The sequence below is a fragment of the Mobula birostris genome, assembly GCF_030028105.1.
Source record: "Mobula birostris isolate sMobBir1 chromosome 1 unlocalized genomic scaffold, sMobBir1.hap1 SUPER_1_unloc_1, whole genome shotgun sequence".
In the NCBI taxonomy this organism is placed as follows: domain Eukaryota; kingdom Metazoa; phylum Chordata; class Chondrichthyes; order Myliobatiformes; family Myliobatidae; genus Mobula; species Mobula birostris.
The window spans coordinates 917,092-935,141 of NW_027274035.1; the positions used below are offsets into that span (position 1 = coordinate 917,092).

An 18,050-nucleotide genomic window follows, 5' to 3' on the forward strand; every position below is an offset into this window, starting at 1 on the left:
AATAAAACCAAGGAATTTAAAGTTACAGACCCTCTCCACCTCAGATCCCTGAAGAGGAATAGCTCATGGACCTCCAGTTTCCTCCTCCTGTAGTCAATAATCAGCTCTATGGCTTTGCAGACATTGAGAGTGAGAGGTTGAGGGCACCGTTCAACCACATTTGGCCAACAATAGTGGTGTCGTCAGCAAACTTGAATGTGGCATTGGAACTGTGCTTAGCCTCATAGCGATCTATTAGTCAATTGCACATTTACACTGATTCCATTCTATTATCCCCACATTCCCACCTAATTCCCCCAAATTCTACTTTTCACCTACGCAACAGAAACGATCTATATTAACGTAACAACCTGTATGTCAATGCAACATGGGAGGATGCTGGAGCAGCCCGTGGAAAACCACAGGGGTCACTGGGAGAATATGCAGACTTGACACAGACAGAAACAGAAGGTTAGGATTGAACCTGGGCTGCAGGAACTGAGAGGCAGCAGCTCTACTGCATTGGCACTGTGTTTGATCTTTAACCAAGCTCTTTATCATCTGTCCTGTTGTGTATTTAATGCAGTATTTCAGTAATATCTGAGTAATATTCTAAATATTAATGAGGTTGTCTGACAGCCAGGTTCACTTTCAAGAACTCTTCACAATTCATGTTCTCAATACCACTTCTTTATTTGCACAATTCATCTCCTTTAGCACATTGTTTTTCTGTCAATCTTTGCCTGTTCTTTTTTGTAAATTCAGTTGTATTTCTTCTTTCCATGGAAATGCCTGCAAGAAAATAAATCTCATGGTAGTACATGGTAACACACATGTACTTTGATAATAAGTTTGAAAAAGGTTTAAAGGTTCATATATTATCAAAGTGTGCACATTTCAGAAATTCTTCTTGTCCAGATAGCCATGAAACCAAAAAAGACAAGGGTAACAGCCTGATCATCAACCCCAGTTCCCTCCTCCCTGCACAAAAATGGAACAGACACATCAACTCCTAAATCTCCCTCCTCCACACAAAAAAAATGGAGAAAGATTGGGGTGAAAAACACAAAATATAGACTGCAAACATGACAGATGCTGGAAACTCAAGCAATACACACAAAATGCTGGTGGATTGCAGCAGGCCAGGCAGCATCTCTAGGAAGAGGTACAGTTGACGTTCCGGGCCGAGACCCTTCGTCAGGACTAACTGAAAGAAGAGATAGTAAGAGATTTGAAAGTGGGAGGGGGAGGGGGAGGGGGAGATCCGAAATGATAGGAGAAGACAGGAGGGGGAGGGATAAAGCTAAGAGCTGGAAAAGTGATTGGCAAAAGGGATACAGAGCTGGAGAAGGGGGAGGATCATGGGATGGGAGGCCTAGGAGAAAGAAAGGCAGAAAGGAGCACCAGAGGAAGATGAAGAGCAGGCAAGGAGTTATTGTGAGAGGGACAGAGAGAGAAAAAAAGCGGGGGGAGAGAGAGAGAGAAAATAACAAATAAATAAATAAATAAATAAATAAGGGGTAAGAAGGGGAGGAGGGGCATTAACAGAAGTTAGAGAAACCAATGTTCATGCCATCAGGTTGGAGGCTACCCAGACGGAATATAAGGTGTTGTTCCTCCAACCTGAGTGTGGCTTCATCTTTACAGTAGAGGAGGCCGTGGATAGACATGTCAGAATGGGAATGGGACGTGGAATTAAAATGTGTGGCCACTGGGAGATCCTGCTTTCTCTGGCGGACAGAGCGTAGGTGTTCAGCAAAGCGGTCTCCCAGTCTGTGTCCGGTCTCACCAATATATAGAAGGCCACATCGGGAGCACCGGACGCAGTATATCACCCCAGCCGATTCACAGGTGAAGTGTCGCCTCACCTGGAAGGACTGTCTGGGGCCCTGAATGGTGGTAAGGGAAGAAGTGTAAGGGCATGTGTAGCACTTGTTCTGCTTACAAGGATAAGTGCCGGGAGGGACAGCGGTGGGAAGGGATGGGGGGAACGAATGGACAAGAGAGTCGTGTAGGGAGCGATCCCTACGGAAAGCAGGGGGGGGGGAGGGAAAGATGTGCTTAGTGGTGGGATCCCGCTGGAGGTGGCGGAAGTTACGGAGAATTATATGTTGGACCCGGAGGCTGGTGGGGTGGTAGGTGAGGAGAAATATAGACTGCAGAGTGCTGAAACACCCAAACGATCTCCAAACTGTAAATCATAGGCTCCAACAGTTCCAGAATCACATTCAAAACAAAAAACAAATGTAGTAGACATAAAAGAAGTGAAACATATGGTTTCATGATCTATCTAAAAGATGTCAACTGAAGGAGCATTGTACGCAGACGCCATCAAAATTTATTTTGAACTGTGAAGATTATAAAAGGATATCAATCAACTGGGAAAGTGGGTGAGAGTGGCAGACGGAATTTAACTCAGGCTAACTTTGTGATAAGTATTCATTAGCAAAACTCCATGTAAATGTAATGCCAGTAGTCCACATGTATAACAGGTGTTGAAATATTGCATGAGAAAGCAATCCTTGTTCACCGGGTATCATCTATTGGCACATTTGTACCATTATTGTATTATTTTTGAGACAAAAACGTGAGAGAAAGACTACAGGTGCTGGAAACCCAAAGCAACATACATAAAATGCTGGAGGAACTTTGCAGATCAGGCATCATCTATGGAAAGAGTAAATGTTTGATGTTTCAGGCCAAGCCCCTTTTTCAGGACTGAGGAGGAAGGAGGAAGATGCTTGAGTAAAAAGGTGGGGTGAGGGGAAGGAGGCTAGCTGGAAGGTGATTGTTAAAGCCAGTTGGTAGGGATAGGTCAAGGCTGGAGAAGAAAAAATCTGATAGGAGAGGAGAGTGGACAATATGAGAAAGGGAAGGAGGAGAGGATCCAGGAGAGGTATTAGGTAAGAGGAAGTAAAAGGTCAGAGTGGGGAATAGAGGAGGGAGGGGGGGAGAATTTGATCACCAGAAGGAGATATTCATGCCATCAGGTGGGAGGCTACTCAGATGGAATTTAAAGTGTGGCTCCTTCACACTGAAGGTGGCCTCACCTTGGCATGGGAAGGCCATGGATTGACACATCGATATGGGAATTAAAATATTTGGCCACTGGGAAGTCCCACTTGTGGCAGATGGTGTGGAGGTGATTGAAAGAACTGTCCATTAATGTAATTGTTATGTATCCTTTATCCTTGTCACATATCATGTAAAGAGAACTAGTTTTAGGAAGAATTGTCTACTGCTGTGGAGCTGCACTTTTATAAATCGGATCCCAAAAACAGAGTCACTTATCACTGAATAAAGAAACATAATGATAATCTTTACTGTCCTATTAAACAGAACCATCAAATCTAATAAAAATGCAACTGGTCTTTGCGATTGTCCTCATCCAGGTGATTAGTCTATAACTCCCCCTGCCTTCCCTGATGGCTCACCCCTTATTGTGTATCCTCAAGAAAAGGCCTGATAGCTAAATCAAAAGATTTTAAACAACAGATAACTACACAATTTAACTGTGGTTACACAATGAGGAATGTTCTTTGCTGGTTGGCCACAAAATGCTCGTGAGAAATCAGGATATATATGATTAACAAATAGCTCAGGATCTCACAGGGGCACTTGAAAGGCCCCATAAGTGCACTTCCTGAGTATCCGTTTTTTTGTGGAAGTCTGCAAGGGTACCCATCACCAATCTGCCTGATTCTCTGGCTGCAGGACAGGCAAATAACATCGTGTCTGCTTGAGTGTACAGCAATGATTAGATTAGCATTCATAGCAGGTTCTGTCAAAACTCATTAAAAGCAACAATTCAGTGCAGAAATCTTGATGGAAGTTGGAAGGATGACTTGGCTAAGTGTGAGCAGTTTATGTCAGCATTCACAGGTTGTGACATAGGCTGGTAAATATTGCAATTAGAACTTGAGAGGTACTTCAATTAATGAATTACCAGGGGAAAATAAGAGTTAGTAAAAGCTAGCTGATGATCGTGAAAACACGAGGAAATCTGCAGATGCTGGAATTTCAAGCAACGCACATAAAAATTGCTGGTGAATGCAGCAGGCCAGGCAGCATCTATAGGAAGAGGTACAGTCGACGTTTTAGGCCAAGACCCTTCGTCATGATAATCAAGATGATAATCATGTTTATCAGAAGAGACTGGGGAAAAGGAGGTTGGCTCACAAATAGAGAAAGTTTGTAGCCAGTGCGAGAGGGAGGATAGGCAGGTGATAGAGAAGGGACGCGCTCAGACCGAAGGTTTGAGATGTGTCTATTTTAACGCAAGGAGTGTTGTGAACAAAGCGGATGAGCTTAGATTGTGGATCAGTACTTGGAGATATGATGTGGTGGCCATTGCAGAGACTTGGATGGTTCAGGGACAGGAATGGTTACTTCAAGTGCCAGGTTTTAGATGCTTCAGAAAGGACAGGGAGGGAGGCAAAAGAAGTGGGGGCGTGGTACTGTTGATCAGAGATAGTGTCAGGGCTGCAGAAAAAGTGGACGCCATGGAGGGATTGTTTACGGAGTCTCTGTGGGTGGAGGTTACGAACAGGAAAGGGTAAATAACTTTACTGGGTGTTTTTCACAGGCCGCCCAATAGTAACAAGGATATCGTGGAGCAGATAGGGAAACAGATCCTGGAAAGGTGTAATAATAACAGAGTTGTCGTGATGGCAGATTTTAATTTCACGAATATCGATTGGCATCTCCTTAGAGCAAGGGGTTTAGATGGGGTGGAGTTTGTTTGGTGTGTTCAGGAAGGTTTCTTGACACGATATGTAGATAAGCCTGTATGTAGAGACTGTACTTGATTTGGTATTGGGAAATGAACCTGGTCAGGTGTCAGATCTCTCAGTGGGAGAGCATTTTGGAGATAGTGATCATAATTCTATCTCCTTTACAATATCATTGCAGAGAGATAGGGACAGACAAGTTAGAAAAGCATTTAATTGGAGTAAGGGGAATTATAAGGCTATCAGGCAGGAAATTGAAAGCTTAACCTGGAAACAGATGTTCTCAGGGAAAAGTACGGAAGAAATGTGGCAAATGTTCAGGGGATATTTGTGTGGAATTCTGCACAGGTACGTTCCAATGAGACAGGGAATTTATGGTAGGGTACAGGAACTGTGGTGTACAAAGGCTGTAATAAATCTAGTCAAGAAGAAAAGAAAAGCTTACAAAAGGTTCAGAGAGTTAGGCAATGTTAGCGATCTAGAAGATTATAAGGCTAATAGGAAGGAGCTTAAGAAGGAAATTAGGAGAGCCAGAAGGGGCCGTGAGAAGGCCTTGGCGGACAGGATTAAAGAAAACCCCAAGGCATTCTACAAGAATGTGAAGAGCAAGAGGATAAGACGTGAAAGAATAGGACCTATCAAGCGTGACAGTGAGAAAGTGTGTATGGAACCAGAGGAAATAGCAGAGGTACTTAATGAATACTTTACTTCAGTATTCATTGTGGAAAAGGATCTTGGTGATTGTAGTGATGACTTGCAGCAGACTGAAAAGCTTGAGCATGTAGATATTAAGAAAGAGGATGTGCTGGACCTTTTGGAAAGCATTGTCACGTAACCTGTGACGGGAATAAAGAACCAGCAGAGATGGAAAACACTTTGGAGTCTAGTATTGCTATTAACTACTAATATTTATTAGTAACTACACAATACAGTAATATAAATGAAGATAAATCAAACAGGTTAGCAATGATTATATATATATAAAAGTAAGTATATCAGTAAATGTGGAAATAGATGTATGAAAAACCAAGCTTCTTTAAGTCTAGGGGTAAAAAGATACAATCTTACAATGTTGAGTAAAGTTCAGTTCAGTTCACTTCGTGGTATTTAGTTGAGTAGCGATGGAGAGAGAGAGAATGAGTTGAGTCTTCAGGTGAGCTGTTGCTGTCGATCTTCTCATCCTCCGAAATCCTTCACAAGTCACCGACTGTGACCTTAACAACAAAGGGGACCGTAATTCGGTGTGGTGGAGCTATCTACCCAGGCAAGGGTCAGACACATGGACAACTCCCCACCGGTCTTGCCTTTGAATTTTCACTGGAAGAGCAATTGGATCGATCTGCCTGATCGATCCTCCAAAACCCACTTTCTCTGCGGGCAAAACAATGCTCGTTCAGTGTCCAGATCAGTGTCTGAGGTCTGTATCATCTGACCTCCTATTTATCTCACCGGGCGGAGCATCACCTGTCATTCAAAGAGTCCCTCCTTCCTTTGTCTGTGAAGAAATGCAAGCAGGCAACAAGTCTTTGAAAGTAACATCAATAATGTGCTGTCGGTCACCATAGCAACCTTCGAGCTGCCCGGTGCTGTCTCCAAAGTAGAAATCCAAAGTTACCTCCCGTGCCCTGACGTGACAGTCCAATCGTCAATCTTCGTCTCTCTCTCTTTTCAAAACAAACGATCGATGATAAATAACTCTCTCTTTCTCTCTCAAACAGTTAATAGGGGCACTCCTGGATCCCCGTCACTGTGGAAAAGGATCTTGGGGATTGTAGGGATGACTTGCAGCAGACTGAAAAGCTTGAGCATGTAGATATTAAGAAAGAAGATGTGCTGGACCTTTTGGAAAGCATCAAGTTGGATAAGTCGCCGGGACTGGATGAGATGTACCCCAGGCTACCATGGGAGGCGAAGGAGGAGATTGCTGAGCCTCTGGCGATGATCTTTGCATCATCAACGGGGACGGGAAAGCTTCCGGAGGATTGGAGGGTTGCGGATATTGTTCCTTTATTCAAGAAAGGGAGTAGAGAATGTGACTAAACACATTGATGAAGGAAGAGCAGTAGATGTTGTGTATATGGATTTCAGCAAGGCATTTGATAAGGTACCCCATGCAAGGACTTATTGAGAAAGTAAGGAGGCATAAGATCCAAGGGGACGTTGCTTTGTGGATCCAGAACTGGCTTACCCACAGAAGGCAAAGAGTAGTTGTAGATGGGTCATACTCTGCATGGAGGTTGGTCACCAGTGGAGTGCATCAGGGATCTGTTCTGGGACCCTTACTCTTCGTGATTTTTATACATGACGTGGATGAGGAAGTGGAAGGATGGGTTAGTAAGTTTGCTGATGACACAAAGGTTGGGGGTGTTGTGGATAGTGCGGAGGGCTGTCAGAGGTTACAGCGGGACATTGATAGGATGCAAAACTGGGCTGAGAAGTGGCAGATGGAGTTCAACCCAGGTAAGTCTGAAGTGGTTCATTTTGGTAGGTCAAATGTGATGGCAGAATATAGTATTCTATATTCTTGGCAGACTCTTGGCAGTGTAGAGGATCAGAGAGATCTTGGGGTCCAAGTCCAAAGGACGCTCAAAGCAGCTGCACAGGTTGACGCTGTGGTTAAGAAGGTGTATGGTGTATTGGCCTTCATCAATCATGGAATTGAATTTAGGAGCAGCTATATAGGACCCCGGCCAGACCCCACTTTGAGTATTGTGCTCAGTTCTAGTCATCTCACTACAGGAAGGATGTGGAAACCATAGAAAAGGTGCAGAGGAGATTTACAAGGATGTTGCCAGGATTGGGGAGCATGCCTTATGAGAATAGGTTGAGTGAACTCGGTCTTTTCTCCTTGGAGCAACAGAGGATGTGAGGTGACCTGATAGAGGTGTATAAGATGATGAGAGGCATTGATCGTGTGGATCATCAGAGGCTTTTTCCCAGGGCTGAAATGGTTGCCACAAGAGGACACAGGTTTAAGGTGCTGGGGAGTAGGTACAGAGGAGATGCCAGGGGTAAGTTTTTTACTCAGAGAGTGGTGAGTGCATGGAATGGGCTGCCGGCAACGGAGGTGGAGGCGGATATGATAGGGTCTTTTAAGAGACTTTTGGATAGGTACATGGAGCTTAGAAAAATGGAGGGCTGTAGGTAGGTAAACCTAGTAATTTCTAAGGTAGGGACATGTTCGGCACAACTTTGTGAGCCAAAGGGCCTGTATTGTGCTATAGGTTTTCTATGTTTCTATACTTCTAACAAAGTGGTTGAAAACTGAACCGCAATGGTGGAAACCAACACTATACTATTGATATTACTGGTGTGTATTATGGGGAAAAAAGTAGAAATGGAATATTTGAGATTGCTCTTCAGAATTTTCAGTAAAGACTCAGTGGGTTAAATGTCAAATTCTGCGTTATTCTGTTCTACAGTTAAGATTCTAAATTGCACAAATCAGATGTCTTACCTCAGGCGAGCTCATTCCAATTTCTTCTCCTTCACTTGTTTCTTAATCTGCTTTCTATGTTTTGTAGGCTGCCTTCATCAGCAACACTCCGTCGGAAGTTTGTAAAGTCTGGCCAGAGTTTGAAGAGAATATCAAAAACTGCCATCTGTAGAGGAAATATCAAAGCTTTTGTAAATGAGGTATTTCTGGATTAAAAGACAAACTAGATTACTTTTATTTATCACATTTACATTGAAACATATAGTGAAACTTGTGTAAAATCAAATCAGTAAGGATCATGCTGGGCAGCCTGCAAGAGTTGTCACCCTTCCTGCAGCAACATACCATGCCCACAACTCACTAACCCTAACCGTTATGTCTTTGGAATGTGGGAGGAAACCAGAGCACCTGGTGGAAACCCGCATGGTCACGGGGAGAACGGTCAAACTCCTGACAGACGGTGGCAGGAATTGAACTCCAATCAGTAATCACTGCCGCTGCAATAGGATTACGCTAAACGCTCTGCCACTGTGCTGCCTTCAGATTACTGAAGCACATATATTTCAAAATTCCAGATTAGCAAATCAACCTTTGAAATATGTTCAGCTATTATTTGCAATCAGCCATAAACTATGCAATGGAAGTATAAGAGAGAACTTCATAATTGAGCCATTGAGCCCATTCAATATGAAATCTTACAACCACTGCACTGAAGTCAAAATTAACTTATTTTACCATAGAACCATAGAAACTACGGCACAGAAACAGGCCTTTTGGCCCTTCTTGGCTGTGCCGAACCATTTTCTGCCTAGTCCCACTGACCTGCACACGGACCATATCCCTCCATACACCTCCCATCCATGTATCTGTACAATTTATTCTTAAATGTTAAAAAAGAACCCGCATTTACCACCTCGTCTGGCAGCTCATTCCATACTCCCACCACTCTCCGTGTGAAGAAGCTCCCCCCAATGTTCCCTTTAAACTTTTCCCCCCTCACCCTTAACCCATGTCCTCTGGTTTTTTTCTCCCCTTGCCTCAGTGGAAAAAGCCTGCTTCCATTCACTCTATCTATACCCATCATAATTTTATATACTTCTATCAAATCTCCCCTCATTCTTCTACGCTCCAGGGAATAAAGTCCTAACCTATTCAACCTTTCTCTGTAACTGAGTTTCTCAAGTCCCGGCAACATCCTTGTAAACCTTCTCTGCACTCTTTCAACCTTATTTATATCCTTCCTGTAATTTGGTGACCAAAACGGAACACAATACTCTAGATTCGGCCTCACCAATGCCTTATACAACCTCATCATAACATTCCAGCTCTTATACTCAATACTTTGATTAATAAAGGCCAATGTACCAAAAGCTCTCCTTACGATCCTATCTACCTGTGACGCCACTTTTAGGGAATTTTGTATCTGTATTCCCAGATCCCTCTGTTCCACTGCACTCCTCAGTGCCTTACCATTAACCCTGTATGTTCTACATTGGTTTGTCCTTCCAACATGCAATACCTCACACTTGTCTGCATTAAACTCCATCTGCCATTTTTCAGCCCATTTTTCCAGCTGGTCCAAGTCCCTCTGCAGGCTCTGAAAACCTTCCTCGCTGTCTACTACACCTCCAATCTTTGTATCATCAGCAAATTTGCTGATCCAATTTACCCACATTATCACCCAGATCATTGATATAGATGACAAATAACAATGGACCCAGCACTGATCCCTGTGACACGCCACTAGTCCCAGGCCTCCACTCGGAGAAGCAATTCTCTACTACCATTCTTTGGCTTCTTCCATTGAGCCAATGTCTGATCCAATTTACCACCTCTCCATGTATACCTAGCGACTGAATTTTCCTAACTAACCTCCCATGCGGGACCTTGTCAAAGGCCTTACTGAAGTCCATGTAGACAATATCCACTGTCTTCCCTTCATCCGCTTTCCTGGTAACCTCCTCAAAAAACTCCAACAGATTGGTCAAACATGACCTAGCACGCACAAAGCCATGTTGACTCTCCCTAATAAGTCCCTGTCTATCCAAATGCTTGTAGATTCTGTCTCTTAGTACTCCCTCCAATAACTTACCTACTACCAATGTTAAACTTACTGGCCTATAATTTCCCGGATTACTTTTCGATCCTTTTTTAAACAACGGAACAACATGAGCCACTCTCCAATCCTCTGGTACCTCACCTGTAGACAGCGACATTTTAAATATTTCTGCCAGGGCCCCTGCAATTTCAACACTAGTCTCCTTCAAGGTCCGAGGGAATACCCTGTCAGGTCCTGGGGATTTATCCACTTTAATTTTCCTCAAGACAGCAAGGACCTCCTCCTTTTTGATCTGTATAGTTTCCATGATCTCACTACTTGTTTCTCCTAATTCCATAGACTTCATGCCAGTTTCCTTAGTAAATACAGACGCAAAAAACCTATTTAAGATCTCCCCCATTTCCTTTGGTTCCGCACATAGCCGACCACTCTGATCTTCAAGAGGACCAATTTTATCCCTTACAATCCTTCTGCTCTTAATATACCTGTAAAAGCTCTTTGGATTATCCTTCACTTTGACTGCCAAGGCAATCTCATGTCTTCTTTTAGCCCTCCTGATTTCTTTCTTAAGTATTTTCTTGCACTTCTTATACTCCTCAAGCACCTTATTTACTGCCTGCTTCCTATACATGTCATACAACTCCCTCTTCTTCTTTATCAGAGTTGCAATATCCCTTGAGAACCGAGGTTCCTTATTCCTATTCACTTTGCCTTTAATCCTGACAGGAACATACAAATTCTGCACTCTCAAAATTTCTCCTTTGAAGGTTTCCCACCTACTGATCACATCCTTGCCAGAGAACAACTTGTCCCAATCCACGCTTTTTAGATCCTTTCTCATTTCTTCAAATTTGGCCTTCTTCCAGTTAAGAACCTCAACCCTAGGACCAGATCTATCCTTGTCCATGATCAAGTTGAAACTAATGGTGTTATGATCACTAGAACCAAAGTGCTCCCCTACACAGACTTCTGTCACTTGTCCTGACTCGTTTCCGAACAGGAGATCCAATATTGCATCCCCTCTAGTTGGTCCTTCTATATATTGATTTAGAAAACTTTCCTGAACGCATTTTACAAAGACCCCTAACAGTATGGGAGTCCCAATCAATATATGGAAAATTAAAATCCCCTACCACCACAACTTCACGTTTCCTGCAGTTGTCTGCTATCTCCCTGCAGATTTGCTCTTTCCAATTCTCGTTGACTATTGGGTGGTCTGTAATACAATCCCACTAATGTTTTGTACAGTTACATCTATTAAATACCCACAGATCTCTAGAAAGGCTTATAGGAAAAATGACTCATCATTTTATTCCTAAATGACTAATTCCTGTTATGGATTCTCCAGTCAAGGGACTGACAGTCAATTCCTGGGGAAAAATAATACACATTTCTTTCATTTGCTTCTTTTAAATTCTGGAGAAAAGCAAATGATTACATAAGTTCAAAGTTCAAATTTATTATCAAAATACATATATATCACCATATATTAGCTTGAGATTTGTTTTCTTGCGGGCATTCACAGTTGATACAAAGAAACACAATAGAATCAATGAAAAACTACACTCTAAGGTGAACATATAATGTGCAAAAGGCAACAAATCGTGCAAATACAAACAGAAAAACAAAACACTAGTAATAAATAAACAATAAATAGCGAGAACATGAGTTGTTGAGTCCTTGGAAGTGAATCCACAGGTTCTGAAATCAGTTCAGTGTTAGGGTGAGTGGAGTTCTCCCCTCTAGTTCAGGACTCTGATGGTTGAAGGGTAATGACTGTTCCTGAACGTGGTGGTGTGGGACCTAAGGATCCTGTACCTCCTTCCTGATGGCAGCAGTGAGATGAGAGAATGTTCTGGGTGGTGGGGGTCCTTGATGATAGATGCTGTTTTCCTTTGACAGCGCTCCTTGTAGATGTGCTCAGTGGTGGCAAAGGCTTTACCTATGATGGACTGGGCTCTATCCATTACTTCCTGTAGACATCTCTGTTCAGGTTGGTGTATCCATACCTGGCCATGATGCAACCTATCGGTATACTCTCCACCATGCATCTTTAGAAGGTTGTCAAAGTTTTAGATGACATACCGGAACTTTGCAAACTTCTAAGAAAGTCAAAGCACTGCTATGCCTCATTTGTAATGCTGGACCCAGGGCAGATCCTTAAAATGGGATAACACTGAGAAATGTAAAGTTACTGACCCCCCCACCTCTGATTCCCTGATGAGTACTGAACCTCCAGTTTCCTCCTCCTGTAGTCAATAATCAGCTCTTTGGTTTTGGTGTTGTTGTGGCACCGTTCAGCCAGATTTTCAATATCCCTCTTACGTGCTGATTCATCACCACCTTTTATTTGGCCAACAACAGCACTGTCGCTAGCAAGCTTAACAAAGGCACTGGAACTGTACTTCGCCTCACAGATACAGGTATAAAGAGAGTAGAGCAGGGGTCTAAGAACAGAGCCTTGTCATGCATCTGTTATGATAGCTATTGTAAAAGAGATGTTGTTGCCTACCCGAACTGACCATCCAACTTGCTTGTATTGGGGCTCCGTTTCTCATAGTCCACTCTATAGTGACACAGGTCCTGCATTCTCTCAAGCACATAGGACTCTGGATCCTTTCACCTTTGAACACACCAGGGCTTTGGATTTGCACTCAGCCAAGCCCTAGCTTATGAGCTTCCTTTTATTTTGTGGACTTCCTACTCCTATGTTCACTGTAAACTTGCCTGGTTCATTGAAAATTTATCATCATGTAAAAAAACACACACAAAATGCTGGAGGAACTCGGCAGGTTAGGCAGCACCTATGGAAATTAATAAACAATTAAGATTAATTTTCAGGCCTGAAAAGAAAGGGGAAAGACGCCAGAATAAAACTGTGGGGGAAGGGGAAGGAGGCTAGCTAGAAGGTGATAGGTGAAGCCAGGTGCATGGGAAAGATATCATAAAGGGGGAGCAGTACAGAGGGTTTCACTAGCTCCCACAAAAGAGAAAATTTAAACTTCTTCAGGGCAGGCATCTTTCGAAGAGGCTTTGCAGAGGAGCAGCAACTGCTAAGTTCCTCCAGCATTTTGTGTGTGGTGCTTTGGGTTTCCAGCATCTGAAGACTTTCCCGTGTTTATCATACTGTATAAAATCTGAAAAAAGTGAATTAATACGAGTGCGAAGGTAGTAAAGTAATATTTAATAGTCTGTTAGATATACCGGTCTGGCATTAACAAAGTCCCAAGCATGTTAGATTATCAGAGTGCTGGTGAGGCAGGATAAATGCATAACATCATGGAGTTTAGCATAAGACCCAGAATTTGGAAAGGGATTGTTGGCCTATACTTCTGCTTTGCACCAGCGAAAGGATGCTTCGCCACATTAGAGGAGATGCAGAATGGATTTTCCCAATGGCTTGTGAAAATGGGAAGAGCTATGTGAAACTTTAAGTGAGAGCTTGTTAATATAAAACATTGTCAAGAAGATCTGTGATGGGATTACTTGTTCCATTCTTTTTGCTCATTATGATATTTTTAAGAAGTGTTTACATGTATTTTGAAATCATTTGGAATGGTTTGCATTACAATTTACTTATTATTCATTCATTACTCCATTTTTTTTCAGAATTTTTAATGTATTTTAAGTCTTTTGCTCCTAATTTAAAAAAATAAAAAATATTAACTTTTAAATTGAATGTTAATAAAACATCTTGAATGTTGTAATCAGCGCTCTCTTGAAATATTTCCTGTTGAGAAATGCTACTGTTAATATCCAAGATTTGTTTCATAATTGTTCTCATCTGCCTCAGGGTGCTCATGGAGAGAGTTTGTAGAAAATATATACAACAAATTTACTAATAATCACTAATAATCTTTGATAACCAAAACTCCTCTTCATCTCTGTTCTAAAGGGGCACCCTTCTATTCTGATGCTGTACCCTATGGTCCTAGGTTCCCCCACTATAAGAAACTTCCTCATTCAGAGCTCTTTTCTGTTTAGAAAAGCTCTCATGAATAATATCTACAGTTCTTGCTAAGTAACGCAGGATGTTAATATGGCACAGAAGAACCTCCAAGTCTACGAGACTGAACTGGTTGGAACTATTTCCCTGCTCTATCTCTGTCATTCTTTTTCTGCCTTTTGCTCCAAAGTTGCATATTAATATCTGCTGTCCTTTAACTTTCTCTTAACATGAACAGTTGCCTTCTATCTATCCCAAGTCTATCTTTTTTCTAGACATTTCCTCAGCGCTTTTTTTCTACTGCTCTTCTGTGCATTTGAGATGACTCCAGTGTCCTCTCAAATGGGATCTGCTCCATAGACTGCTACAGGTACAGTGGGTGATTCCCATTATTAATTAAGCAATAACTTTTATGAGTAATATCCACAGTTCTTGCAAAGTAACTCAGAATGTCAATATGGTACAGAAGAACCTCCAAGTCTACTGGACCAAATAGGTTCTTTCTCTATAGTTCAGCATATGTTTCTCAAGTTCTTACCCAATATACCTTTGATTGAATTGATTGATTTTGTTTCCTTTCAGGTAGTGAATTCCACTTCATAAAACCTGGAGGGTGGTGGGGTGGTAGGTGAGGATAAGGGGAACCCTATCCCTAGTGGGGAGGATGGGGTGAGAGCAGATGTGCGTGAAATGGGAGAGATGCATTTGAGAGCAGAGTTGATAGCGGAGGAAGGGAAGCCCCTTTCTTTAAAAAAGGAAGACATTTCCTTCGTCCTGGAATGAAAGGCCTCATCCTGAGAGCAGATGCGGTGGAGACGGAGGAATTGTGAGAAGGGGGTGGCATTTTTGCAAGAGACAGGGTGGGAAGAGGAATAGTCCAGATAGCTGTGAGAGTCGGTAGGCTTATAGTAGACATCAGTAGATAAGCTGTCTCCAGACACAGAGACAGAAAGATGAGGAAAGGGGAGGGACGTGTCGGAAATGGACCAGGTAAACTTGAGGGCAGGGTGAAAGTTGGACGCAAAGTTAATGAAGTCAACGAGCTCAGCATGCACGCAGGAAGCAGCGCCAATGCAGTCATCAATGTAGCGAAGGAAAAGTGGGGGACGGATACCAGTATAGGCTTGGAACATGGACTGTTCCACAAAGCCAACAAAAAGGCAGACATAGCTGGGACCCATACAGGTGCCCATGGCTACACCTTTAGTTTGGAGGAAGTGGGAGGAGGCAAAGGAGAAATTATTAAGAGTAAGGACTAATTCCGCTAGACAGAAGAGAGTGGTGGTAGAGGGGAACTGGTTAGGTCTGGAATCCAAAAAGAAGCAGAGAGCTTTGAGACCTTCCTGGTGGGGGATGGAGGTATAATAGGGCCTGGACATCCATGATGAAAATAAGGCAGTGGGGTGAGGAACTACACCTTCTCTAACTTCCGTTAATGCCCCTCCTCCCGTTCTTACCTCATCCCTTATTTATTTATTTATTTATTTATTTATTCATTCATTCATTCATTCCCTTTTTTCTCTCTCTGTCCCTCTCACAATAACTCCTTGCCTGCCCTCCATCTTCCTCTAGTGCTCCCCTTCCCCTTTCTTTCTCCCACGGCCTCCTGCCCCATGATCTTCTCCCTTCTCCAGACTTGTATTCCTTTTTCCAATCAACTTTCCAGCTCTTAGCTCTATTCTTCCCCCTCCTGTCTTCCCCTATCAATTCAGATCTCCCCATCGCCCTCCCACTTTCAAATCTCTTACTATCTCTTCTTTGTAAGTCCTGATGAAGGGTCTTGGCCCGAAACGTCAGCTGTGCTTTTTCCTTTGGATGCTGTCTGGCCTGCTGCGTTCTACCAGCATTATGTGTGTGTTGCTTGAATTTCCAGCATCTGCAGATTTCCTCATGTTTGCGTCAGAAAGCCCTCACCATCTTTGCTATTTACTCTATTATTAGCTGCAGTTGATGGGGGGTGGGGATGCAGGGAAAACAAGCTCCCACTACCTATTAAATGTTCCCAATGGCATGCACTTCAAATAGACTCTGACAACAAAGCCAAGCTCCTGGCCTTCATGTGTGACTTAGCTACCAAGCCTGGCAGAATCATTTCTACTGCCAGGAGAAGGGGCAAAGACAGATGACTGGTGCCTTAAAACCAGTCACTTGGCAGCTCATCTGGGAGAAGGAAAACTCTAAAGTCAAACCTCTGCTGCCTTGTGGCTATATCTATTCATGTGGAAGGCTTCAGGAGTAAACCCTGAGGTAAAAATCCAGAGCTGGACCCCTAACTACACTGAGTTCAAAGCTGATAGGCAACTGCTGTGGTGCCAAACTGTATCGGCTCTGCCATTCCTTTGGGTTCATCAGATGCAGAAGGGAAGCTTGCTACATAGGCAACAGCTTGCTCTCCATATTGTACTGCTCAGGCTTGTGTATCTAGACAGCTAGGACACAACATCTATAGTGGACCCTGCCCGATGGAGGCCTCACGTATATCTGCCTTTGACCTCTCAATGACCTACTTCCCTTCCAGCTCAGTAAAATATTCCACATCAGCACTAGCATCTCATTTCCTTTTGCTGTGTCTCCTCTGTGGCCTGGAACACTGAATGTCTAGTTTGAGTCATGTTTCAGTATCATTGTTACATCCCAATCCTATGAGGCTGGTTTGCAACTTACATGTCAACAATAACTTTTAGCACAACTGTGTTTACACATATGTAGACTAAGCTCATTTTATTAGTCCCTCTCCATGTGTTGCCATCAAATACTCTTTCATACAATCTCGTTCACCCTGCTGCTTTGTTTCTATTGCTGTATACTCGTCCCCAACCCCTAACAATTTTTAAACCCATTCCAACCATTTTCATGAGGCTCCTCACTGGAACGTTCTACTTGGAAATCTTATTAAGCTATTTTGCATTTATTTTCATATACCTGTGCTTCTCTGAAGATATATATTCCCTGATTTTCCATGTCATTTACAATCTTATCTGCACACTCTTGTGAAATATCAATCTGCAAAGGTGGCATGACGTTGGAATTGATGAAACAATTAATGATGGATTTGATCTTATTCTGAATGCTTTCATCAGTTGCTTTAGAATGGCACATGTCCTGAGGGAACAAGAAAGGTGAAAAGTCGTTACTTTCTCTGTGTCACTGAAGCTACAGAAAACAGTGTTCTCACACACATGCACACAATGCTTATATTTTTAAGCATACATGCAATTCTGCTATACAGTCGATTCCAATTAATTGGGATACATTGGAATCAATATATATGGCCCAATTAGCCAAAGATTCATGAAAATTGCTGAAAAGGTATAAAAAAAGATAAACTACCATTTAACAAAGTAACGATTTATATATTTAAATGAAATACAGAGCAAAGTAGAAAACTACCAATACTACCACGATACTATAAAACTGCGCATTGGTTCCCAATAGTTAACAATGAGGAATTCATCCTGTGCACCTGTCGTGTTCTTTTGATTGAGTGTAAATGAACAAAATCAGTGCTGACACCAATGTAGATAATTGACTGCCTTCATATAATGCTGCAGGTATACCCTGCTTTTCGAACGTTCGCTTTACGAAACCTCACTGTTACGAAAGACCTACATTAGTTACCTGTTTTCGCTAATAGAAGGTGTTTTCAATGTTACGAAGAAAGGCAGCACGCGCCCCAAGCAGCCGCTTTCCCCCGGATTCGGAACGGCATTATCGCCGGCATTGCTTAAACACATGCCTGTGAGCATCCGTTAGCAAGATGAGTTCTAAAGTATCGGAAAAGCCTAAAAGAGCTCGTAAGGGTGTTACACTTAGCGTAAGACTAGACATAATTAAGCGTTTCGATCGTGGTGTACAAAGTAAGGACAAAGTGAGTTTGGCTTGTGGAAGTTGACGAAGATA

The 18,050-nt window shown here is 42.6% G+C and overlaps 1 protein-coding gene across 1 annotated transcript in view; it reads right to left on the reverse strand.

Moving 5' to 3' along the window:
- Nucleotides 1–668: 668 nt before the first annotated feature.
- Nucleotides 669–18,050, reverse strand: part of LOC140191985 (regulator of G-protein signaling 22-like) — a 204,855-nt gene continuing 187,473 nt past the window's right edge. The window contains exons 22-24 of the mRNA XM_072249889.1: nt 17,073–17,252; nt 8,167–8,311; nt 669–771 (exon numbers count right to left, since the gene is read on the reverse strand). Coding sequence (XP_072105990.1) covers nt 8,198–8,311; nt 17,073–17,252 — 294 coding nt within the window. The 3' untranslated portion in view covers nt 669–771; nt 8,167–8,197. The remainder of the gene's footprint in view (nt 772–8,166; nt 8,312–17,072; nt 17,253–18,050) is intronic.